At 40.3% G+C, this 10882-nt stretch overlaps 1 protein-coding gene across 2 annotated transcripts; it reads right to left on the bottom strand.

Moving 5' to 3' along the window:
• Positions 1–3918: 3918 nt before the first annotated feature.
• Positions 3919–9905, bottom strand: LOC116334180 (twinfilin-2). Of its 2 annotated transcripts, XM_031757523.2 has the most exons (9): positions 9412–9904; positions 7042–7220; positions 6366–6461; positions 6161–6265; positions 6008–6022; positions 5695–5820; positions 5455–5605; positions 5065–5186; positions 3919–4669 (listed from the first exon to the last, which is right to left on the bottom strand). In XM_031757523.2, the coding sequence occupies exons 1-9, from the start codon at positions 9506–9508 to the stop codon at positions 4502–4504; spliced, it is 1059 nt and encodes a 352-aa protein (XP_031613383.1). In that variant the 5' UTR covers positions 9509–9904; the 3' UTR covers positions 3919–4501. The 2 variants fall into 2 exon arrangements, with proteins under 2 accessions (XP_031613383.1, XP_039468290.1); XM_039612356.1 differs by lacking the exon at positions 6008–6022 and having other exon boundaries at positions 9412–9905.
• Positions 9906–10882: the final 977 nt, after the last annotated feature.

Below are 10882 nucleotides of genomic sequence, written 5' to 3'. Positions count from 1 at the left end.
CACATCCTGTCCGGCTTTTCAAAAATATTTATTCCAATAATACTCAGAGCCATCACCCAGACATATGTGGTAGTTTGGAAGCAGAGTAATATGTGAAATATCCTGCGTCATAATCATAGCCATACCCAGGAGAGCGTGCTGATCCTGAATAGCGTCTTCTCAGAAATCCTGAAATGAGCTTCTTTCTAAGAAGTCTTGTGGACTTTATCTGTCCCTGCTGGATGAGGTTGAACAAATACCTTTTGAGGCCTTAGGCAAAAAAGCACATCTGCATTTTTCAAATAGAACTTTTTTTATGGTAGTGCAAACATATTTTACATATCATTGAAACAGAAAGTCTAAAGCAATAATCATTGCTATAGTAAAAAGAAACCAGCAGCAGCAGGCAGGTTACAGCAGTCACATGTAGTTCATTAAAGCACATAGACACAGAAGAAACTAGATTTAAAGAAATTACATTCCTCATAAATCACTTTGTTTGAACGCCTGTTTATAAATGGTCTGTAATTTATAGCAATCCCCTTCTGCATGATAAAAACAGTCAGGTTTGTTAGACAGACGTTCGAAAAGCATTCTTTCCTTCTTTTGCTTTTCTCTTTTTAAAAAAAAAATTGCAGCAGATAATTTCATAAGTTTGTGTGAGCAGTTTTGAGAAGGTCATAACATGGTGCTAAAATGTAAGAGGGAACAGCTGTGTGTGTGTGTGTGCGTGTGTGTGTGGTTTTATGAAGCAGGCAAACAGTTTTAGTGAAAATGTCAAGATGAAGAAGTGCAGATGTTCTAATTGAGATCTTTCTTTTTTTAAATTGCAGTGTAATTTTATAGTTTTTGCTTTTGAAAAGGCCACTGCAGTCACGGCACAAGTTTCTAGAAAGCCAGAAGCATGAAGATAAAGAGAAAGGCTGTGGTTTCTGTGTGTGTGTGTGTGTGTGTGTGAGCTTCCTGTGTACGTGGAGTACAGTTATTTTCTTGATCCGTGGACTAATTGTTTTTTCAGTGTTTCCACTGAAAAAAAAAAAATTCCTGTTACCACCATGGAAGACAAAAGAAATCTCAAGTAAAGAAACATCTGAAAGTCTAAAAACAGAAAATGTGGTTTCAGCTTTAAAGAGCTTGAAATTACACTTCAGCTGTCAAAATACTTGCTAAATCATTTCTAACCATCAACATCCGCTTTAGTGTAGACTTGAGGGCAGCATTTGTGGATTGCACTTCCCTATTTACTTGCACTTTTGCGCTCATTAATGCTGAGACACTATTGCGCATAGTTTATGTGTTTGCCTGTTTTTGGTTGGAAGTCCTAAAAGAAAAAGCAGAAGGGATTCATACCTCTTTTGATGCTTCTCTTCAGTCACACTATACTACATTGTGGTGGTTGTATTTTTTCCAAGTCTGATAGTAAAATATTACAAAGTTACAGTCCTCTTTATCTTCGAACTACTCGAGGCCAGATGGGTTCACGTGTTGTTTCGGCCTATCCATCTTCGGCCCGCAGAGAATATTATTGCACATCTTCTGTAACACCGCACCTACACCTACTAAAAATCTCTTTATTTATTTATTTTAAACAGAAATTAGTAATTTTCTTTCCAATGTTTTTAAAAAAAAAAATAAAGACAAAACACATACATGTGTTTCTTAAATGCCCCAGCCTTTGTTTGGCACGTTTGTCATGTTTCAGGTCCACACTGACATATATTGCCCCTTTTATACTGCAATAAAATTAATAGTCTGCCAGTAAGCATCAATAAATCTGATAGTCTGGGGCTACACTGCTTAACAAATTAGCTCTGTGTACTCGTTTTCCGTGATGTGCAGTATTGTCATAAATTTGCATTGCCACCTGTTCACAAATGTATTCATTTTAATAATTTCCAGCTGTAAATGACCTCTTAATTTTCACATTCCAGGACAAACATGCTTATCAGCAATAGCTCCTCAAACCAACGCCCTACGCCAATCGCATATGTGTGTACGAAATATAATTTTCCTGTTTGAGCAAAGCTCAGATCCTTAATATGAAGTAGTATCAGGCCATAAAAATGCTATCTGACTACACACATTGTCACAATGCACAAGCACTGAAATGTCCTTGATGTGGAAAATATCTTTATAGTATCCTATCCTCATGAGACCCCAGCTCTGGTTTGGTGTGCATTGTCAATATATCCCAGCTATTTGGGATATAAAAAAAGAAAAATCCTAAGCATCATTACTTTTGAAAGTATGTCCTCATAATTAAGTTTAACAAAGTTTAAAAGACTTTATTGAGCAGAATGAAGTATTAGGTGCAAAAAGCCTGCATTTAATGCCTTCATATGACGATGAAGGATCTCAAGAGCATACATGACTCATGCAGGTGTGCAAAAGCAAGATTTTTCAGTTGTAGTTTGCTAAAGTTGAGCTCCTTTTTCTTCCTGATTCAGTTCCATTAAAAGTGATTGTTTAGCCTTGCATTCTTAAAGGAAATCTGATAACTTCCCTCATTTCTTACATTTAATTTACATTTCTTGCTTACATTTAATCCTGTCAGCTCTAATTGTAAAACATCTTTTCACAAAAAACATAAAATTTCACAAGTTCCTTACATGTTTTTTTTGGTGAAAATCTTTATTTTTAAAAGAACTACGACTGCCACGTAAGTGCAATCAAATAAAAAGCACTGTATTCCCCCTCTGGGATGTGGTGGGCTAAAAGTTGAAAGTACCTAAACTTTGTACTGCAGTCCATTGTTTGAGTAAATGTACTTGGTTATACTTCCACCACTAGAAAACGCGGCACATACCCAGAACTTGCAATGATTTAGTAGGTGAGTGATGTCTCGGAAACAATGAATAACTGTTGTCCTGCACTCTGCTGAAGAAAAGAAGACTCAAAAGGATTCTGAGAAAAGCTTTGCCTGGAATCAGCAACATAAATTCATCCGTGCTGCGTTGGGAGAAAAAAAAACCTTGAGCATCCACATTTGTTCAGAGAAACAGTCCTGAAAAGAACTGCTGGCAGGCGCTGACTAGAGAAATTGTTTGCTTTTTTCTTTTTTTTTTAACTGTTTGATTTAGTAGATTTAACCGACCAAAGCTGTGAAATTGTTCCTCTGGCATTATTTTTGTGGATTTTTCTTTCTTTCTCCAAATAAATGTGATAATGTGTTACATTGGAGAAAACACAAGGTTGGCTTCATTAAAACTAAATCATGTCCCTGAATATGCTGATGCAATGTTTAAAAGACATTAGCAGTGCTTTGGTGTAGGTAAGTTGGACGGCAATGAGAGGTTGGTCGGTCAGTCTGCCCACCGCTTCAATCCAAGCTGAAGAACCTTAACGTCTGCTGGACTTTTTCCTCCTGCGACACCACGACGCTGGCTTTTGGGAATTTGTCTAAAATGCGTGAACAGTTTGGAGTGTGGCGGGTCAGCGTTCCTTTAAGTATCTTTAGTGTCAAAGTTTTTTTATTGCTACAAAAACTAATGACATTTTCCTCAGCTGTGGTTAATTATTTGCAAGATTGCCCTAAATAAGCATTACACACACACACCTGTTAAACAGCAGCACCCTTTCCTTGTAAGTCATGCTGATGCTCATGGTAGTGAAAGTATGATCAAAGGCACTACATCTACTAATTAGGGTAAATTCTGTTACTAGAAAACTTGACCTATATTAGAATAGCCATTCCACTCAGGAGTAACAATGTAACAATATAAACAATGTAATAGATGGGATAAAGTGGCCCTGTGTTTTGTGGAGGCGTGCGGAAGACACAGTGGAGGAGGATTATGAAGAAAGCTTACGGTTTCTTCATAATCCTCAGGCTGATTCTTCAGGCGAGGCGACTGCAGCCATGAAAATGAATCTTTTGATCAAGTCTTCACGGCAGGCCTTGGATGCAGATTTGCATGGTATGAATACACAGGCCAGAGCTCAAGCTGAACTGATTTTTATCTAGTTAACGTGACACAGTGAGGTCTTTCAAAAGCCGGAGCTTGACTTCTCTTCAATGAAAAGTGCTGAGTGGAAATACCCTGAAGTGTAAACAATACCACAGTATAAACAAAATTTTATTTTGAATTTCTTTTCATGTCACTTTTTTTTCCCTCTTTTTAATTATGACTGTTCTTACAAACACGGTTGATACAAAACTTGTACTGGAGGCAAGATGATGTCTGAAACATTTCCCCATGCATTTCTAATTCAGTCCTTTTGTATTATAATGTAAACTGCAGAGTTATTTCATATAATTCAAGAACAGATTTGCTTTAAAAATAAAAATAAAATCACTATCTATCTTTCTGAATGCTCTTTGTCTGTAGTAAACTGATCCAGAGAGGCACATTCAAGATAATTCATCAGAACATTTCCACTAAAAACACATTTTCTATGTATCACAATTGTTTCAGCACACAAACGGTAGAGGAAAGGCATCACTGTGCATGTTCCCCTTGTCCTAATGAGGTGTTAATGGGTCTGGAGGAAGAGAGGGGAAGTCCAGGATCTGCAGACAGAACTAGCTGTCCTGCACGGCCTCTTCTGTCCCCTTAATAAGCCGCTTGTGTCCCCTTTTTCCTGCAGGGCCTCGGGGCTTAGCAAAAGCCTGTTTGTGGGTGTGCTGCTTAGGATGGACCTCATCGTACAGAAAGTCTGCCGTCAGTTCATCTCCGTCGTCGATCTCCAACTGCAAAAAATAGCCCCCACCCCCCAAAAAAACGGGCTGTATTCAGAAGTTCATTAAAGACATTTCGGCTTGAAGTCTTAGAAATTCCATCAAGACTGTAGTCAAGACTTCAGAGGCCCCAGAGGTGGTAAAGTCTTATCATCTTAAAGAAAATTACTGCTTCAGTATACTTTATTTTTTAACAGTTATGAGATAATTCAGCTGAATAAATCCTAAATCCTGCATGTATGTATACCAGTAGGATTTAAAATGAAGTAAACATGCTGAATCTAAAACCACCAGACTCAAAAACAATGATCACGATGATATGATCTCAGCAGTAGCTTCAACCCATTATGAAACAATGTTATCTAATATGCCAACCCACCATCCCCCTATCTTTCCATCTGTTATACCTTTTTAGCGATTTCCAAATGGTAATCTTTCTCCACTTCCTCTAATAGTCTGCTCTTGCAGCTGGAGTACAGCATCCGCTCCTTAATGCTGCAGCTGTAGCCTGGCATGGAGTATATGAACACTGGAGACAGGGAAATGTTATGAGAGTTAATAAATACATATTTAAGATTCATTAAACTGTATACTTTAGCCTCCACAAATAGAATCAGTATTTGGTTGCACTGCTCACAGTCTTTGTACATAGTGTAGCTTTGTTTTAAATCTTAATACTAAAAGCTTTCAATAAATATCCATGATAAATGTGGTGTCAGTGCCAGTGAGTGTACAGCTCTCTTTCCACAGAAACAAAATGCAGGAGGATTATCAGAGTACAAGGATCAGTATCATACCGACAGATTCCAGGTAGTCCCCTTCGTGGGAGTGTTTGTAAAGGAAGAAGTGGTATCTGGGAGTGTCTCTGGGAACTCTGCAGGGCAAATCTCGAGTTTCTGTCGGGTTAGAGTGGACCAGCTCAATTGTCTCCTTCTCTACATCCAGCCTCTGAAACATAGCGAACAAATGCACGCTAAAAGACCACTCCTCATATTAGTTTTTAAGTAACTCTGAAATATGAGCTAAAGTTGGCTCACCAGCTGCACGTAGTTGATGCGTTTTTGGGCGAGCTGCTGTAGGGCTCTTTTGGCTGCATCCTGTAAGGGAAACGCGAGGCCCTGAAGAGTCTGGTGCTTACTCTCAACACTGATCTCTGTCGTCACCTGCAGAGGGCAGCAAGCAGAGGGGCATCTGTGTTTTCAAGATTCTGGAAAAAAAAAAATTCTCAGAAGTGTTCAATATGTTCAATAGCAACACTTTCTGTGGCTGCAGGACTTTTGCAGAAGTGATAAGTTGGTATGACCACTAAATCACATTCATTCAGTATTACAGCAGAGTTCATCCACATACCTGTTTAACCCGGCCCTGAAAAGACAACCACAACAGTTATAAGTTCAATGTATGAAACAAGCAGTCTGTAACTCGTGTTTCAGAAGAAGCAGCTCACATGCAAAGCTGCGTTGCAATGACGACAGTACGCCTGAAAGCATGTTGACCTTTTACCTCTGTAATTTTGATCCTCTGGAGCTCCTGCTCAGCTAATGTGAGCGGGGCAGGACCTGAGCAGGATGACACATGGTGCTGGTAGCCCAGCAAGCAGATGTCCTCCTAGTGTTGAAAGCACAACAAGCAAGTCCTTTACAGGAAGCTCGAGACAAACGCCGCTAAAACATGTCATGGGAGAGGTATAAATTTAGCTGGTCCTCACTTCGGTTGTGCCAAATAGCTCGTATTTGATGTGGCCACCGCCAAACTCCTTCTTCACTGTGGCTCGCGTGGCAGCATATAACATCTTTTGTTTCACCTGCAGCCGTCAGAGAGGGAAATGAATGTGCCAGTTTTAAAATCTGAAAGTGTGGAGTCTATGTTAAAGAGGTGGGCCCACATAAAGAAGCAAGAATGATCACAGACAGTGCAGAGTTAGTTTAATGGAGATGAGGATCTATTCATTTATTGCTAGGATCTCCTAGCACTGAGATAGCCTTTCACAAATTAGGCCTCTTTTTTGTAAATAAAGCTTTTTAAAATTGCATTTCATGTTATTAAACTTAGCTGTGTTTCATGTTCACTAAAGGCCTAATACTATGCTTCAAATGTCTATATAGAATTATTCAGGTCATTGGGGTTAATTTTTAGAGGTGGCGGAATTGATCCAAATATCAATAGTATTGATACCAGTGCTGGTATTGATACTAGCATGACAGAATTGATGCATGGTATCGGATCAATATCAAAATTTAAGTTAAAAGGATGTTGTGACCTCTGCTTCAGTCTGTCACTACCCTCTACCGGGAGCAATACGTCCTCTCATAAATGCTCAGCAACTCTGTGTTCACGTGACTTATTTTTTTGGGCACAGAATAAAGAAAACTGGTATTTCTTACTGGAGACTGGTCTGGAGACCACGAAATAAAGACCCACTCGTAGCCCAGTGCATTCTGGGAGTCTAGGCGGTACAGGATGTAGCAGGGCTCCTGGTCATCGAGGAGAGGAAGCAGAAAGCGATCATAATCCTGGTCCCAGCTCTTCTCTGGCTCTCTGTAGGCCCCCAGCACCAGCTGCTCTGAAAATCCAACCACTACTCATCACATACCTCAGCACGGCCTTCACACAGCACATTCAGACGCTGTAGCCCACACTCACAGTAAATTTACACAAAGGATTCTTGTTTGTGATTATAAAGCATGAGGGTGAAGTTGACCTCACTTGTTGCTGGCTAATTATTCAGCAGCATGCTACAGCAGAAGGTGCCTCTCTATTTATGGTACATGAGAAACGTTACATCAGACCAAATATTTACTCTTTCGCTACTTTCCAACATTTCTGAAACACAACTCATTTTCAGGTCGGTGTAACAGTTGCTTTATAATTTCTTAGAGATGAATTGCTTCTTACATTTCTAATCACGTCTCTCTCATTTTTAAAGAGCTAGAGAGCTTTTTTTATAAACAACTAAAGCATGTGAAGAAAAGTCAGTTAGAACTTAAACTGAAAAGATTAATGGTTTGGTCTGTAAAATTTCAGAAATGTGCTGTCTGAAGCCATCCACTGTCATCAGAAAGAGAAAACCGTGAAAAGCACGCTCATTATTTCCTTCCTAAGATGGTTAGAAAGGTCATATTACAGAAAAGCAGCAATTCCTGATACAAAACTTGGATGTGGGAATCATGCTGACTAAATAACTTCATCCTATATAAAGCCACGTGACTATTGTGATTCTGAGAGCCCCAACTGCTGTGGAGAAAGAACGAGAAGAGCAACGGTGAGCTAAAAATATCTCTGGCTTCGTTTCTGACTGACACAACGATAGGGGGTTAAATCTGTTCATGGCAGCGACAGACACTCTGAAATGCACACATTAACCCAAAGTCTGATGTCGCTCAAGGGTGCAGGGGGATTTCCTGACCGTCTCTGGGGGCATGTTGCTATTCTGAGCTGCAAAGCATTCCAGCTCTGCACGCACATATTTTCCATCAGCCAGTCTCTCCCATCTCCACAGATCCATATTAGTATAAAACTGCATTTAAACTATCCACTCGTAGGTGGAGGGCCTCGTCTTTTCTACTCACTGGTTAGACTCCACCACCACTACAGAGGACACAACTGTGTGCCCTCCTGAGGCAGCAGTGATGAAATCCGCTTGAATGATCGTGTTTCTCTTTTTGACATTGGAACAAACATGAGAGGAGACCGGTGACATGGTTACTGCAGCAGTGTGCAACCGTGTCACGTCACTCCAAAATAGCACACGGAGTCATCCAAACGCTTTAGTCGGGAAGTAAAACAGGCCTGACGCCCTTCTGCTGAGTCTGTACATCCGTGTCCCTCCAAATATTCAACGTGATAGTCCCAGAATGCATTCACCTTGAATCAAATTACAGCGTGCCATTGATCAGATACCAAAAACAAGGCGTAAACACATCATGAACATTTCTGTCTGCCTTCATAATCAGCCACCCGGACACCTATTGCCTAACTGACTGTTTCCACAAGCTGCTCAGCTGACACGCTGAGTGACTGCTGTCACACAACAGCTGCCAACAGTCTGGTTTTCCTAGACGTCAGACACGGTGTGTTGCAATTCCCAAGTTTGTTTTTTGCTTTCATCCACAGATGACTTGAAGATCTGAGAAACCATCATGAGCTATGAAAAACCCAGAAGGTCGTTAGGAACACATTTACTGCTGATTTCAGGGTAATTCTAAAAGTCCTGCTGAAATGTTTTGAGGCCTGTCGACCCTCCTGGCCTCTAAGAAAAAAAAAGGAGTCCTTTACAGGAAACAAAGTGTAGCTGCTCATAGATGATCAGGGAGATAACCTATGATTAGTGGTCACAAAGGGACGTCATTGATCTAGCCCTCTAGCAATAAGACAAATGATCAACTGCTTACATTTTTCTTTTCATCACTTTCGCCAACTAAAATCATCCTGTGCTTCATCTCAGTTTAGCTGGTGGTCAGACAAACCAGTTAAAGGCATCACCTCAGGCTTCAGAATACTACGATTTACATTTTTAAACATTAAATAGAACTAACAATTTGTTTATGAAGGAAGAAGAAATCTTAGTTGCGTCTGTAGCTCAGTTTCAAAGGAGACAAACGCTTTAACAGAAGATTTTTGGTGTGTTCAAAGAGACACACAAAAACTAACACTTGGTTTAAAATGTTTTGATTTAAAATGATAAAATGTCGGTCCTCTTGAGGTTTTTTTTTTTTTCCCGGCATCTCCATTCTACACTATCTTTGGTCACTCACCGTCTTGGATGCGCACCTTGATGAGGCGCACTGTTCCACCTCTTGCCCTGGCCAAGAACTGCCTCAACTCTGGTGTCACCACAAGTGCAAGAAACATGGCGGGTCAGCGGTGTTTCTCTCCCGCCAGGGGCTGGCTGTAACAGGATGAAGAAACAGAAGCAGGAGACAGAAGTGGAAGCTCCACAGGACCAGGCCAAAATTATTTAAGTCCAACCAAAGTCCGGCGTGTACACGTCCTTCGCTTCAATCGATGAGTACGAGGACAGAGCTCCTGAAGAAGAGGATCAGTGTGCGTCTGGGTTTGTTGAGAGTGTGCGACAGTATGAGACGGGACATTGCTCAAGTAACCAGGACAGTATCATGTGCACACAGAGAGAGAGAACCTGATCACCTCTCCTAAATTTAGCTCCCACTGAGTAGCTACCGGCCTGTGAACAGCCCACCGCACACCAAGACCAAGCAGTGGAGCACGAGAGCATGACCTGGAGACCTGATTACCAACTTCTGAATGACTGAAGAAGTTATTTTTACAAAGAAAAACTTAAATATTTACTGCTGCGGGCAAATTATTGGTCACAATGCAGGACTGTGTAGGATGCTGTTGTTTTACCATTAACACATGTGGGAGTGAACCACACCAATGCTATGCCTATTACTAGAATTTAACACAAAAACAACAAAATATTATAAACAATTTGAGTTACAGCGTGAAAAACTGGCCATTAATGTCTCAGAAAGTATACACAACAGTTCAGCTTCTTGTTATCAACCTTGACTGTTGGCACAGATTGTGAAAGATGTTTTTGTAGCTCTAAAATACCTGGTCACGCCAACAGCACACTCCTAGTCTGAGAAACATATTTTAAATCTGACAAGTTGAGGCTAAAAATATCTCCAGCTGTTTGTGCTACATCACGTTACACCTGAAAGTCAATCTCACTAAATCAAAGTCGAGACAGAAAAAATAAAAACCCAGCCCCGCACTAGCTCAAATTCTGCCAGTACGGTGTGCAAACATCATAAAATACCTCATAAAATATGTTGTGTAAAAGAAAAACGATCAAATTCAACAAATTTTCCTTGTGTCTATTTGAACTGTCCTTCTCGACAAACACGCCAAAGAAAACCCTTGTTAAGTGAGTTTAAAGTCATACTTTTGTAAATATATATCTTAATACACTCATCCAGCCATGACTGGTACACCTGCTCAAATGATCATTTACAAAAATATCTAATGAGCCAGTCAATGCATTTAGGCACACAGACATGGTTAGGACGACCAGGTGCAGATTACAGTGAGCATCAGAATGGATAAGAAAGGTAATTTTAAGAGACTGAGTGTGGTTCTGTTGTTGTTGACAGACAGGCTGGTTTTCCCACACAGCTATCACTAGTACAAAGCAAACAAAATGACAATACACCTCTTAAATACTTGAGGTGAAGGACCAGAATGATTTGAGCTGACAGGAAG

This window comes from Oreochromis aureus, linkage group 5, assembly GCF_013358895.1.
Source record: "Oreochromis aureus strain Israel breed Guangdong linkage group 5, ZZ_aureus, whole genome shotgun sequence".
NCBI classification, from domain to species: domain Eukaryota; kingdom Metazoa; phylum Chordata; class Actinopteri; order Cichliformes; family Cichlidae; genus Oreochromis; species Oreochromis aureus.
The sequence above is the reverse complement of the archived record's forward strand: the minus strand, read 5'-3'. Positions and strand labels throughout refer to the sequence as shown.

Excerpts from the sequence above, each read along its gene's own strand:
- LOC116334180 (XM_031757523.2), bottom strand. The coding sequence starts at position 9,508 with ATGTTTCTTGCACTTGTGGTGACACCAGAGTTGAGGCAGTTCTTGGCC. Across the intron at positions 6,462-7,041 it reads GGTCTCCAGACCAGTCTCCA|GTGAAACAAAAGATGTTATA; the intron begins GTAAGAAATACC and ends TGACGGCTGCAG. Across the intron at positions 5,187-5,454 it reads GGACTACCTGGAATCTGTCG|TGTTCATATACTCCATGCCA; the intron begins GTATGATACTGA and ends CCCTGTCTCCAG.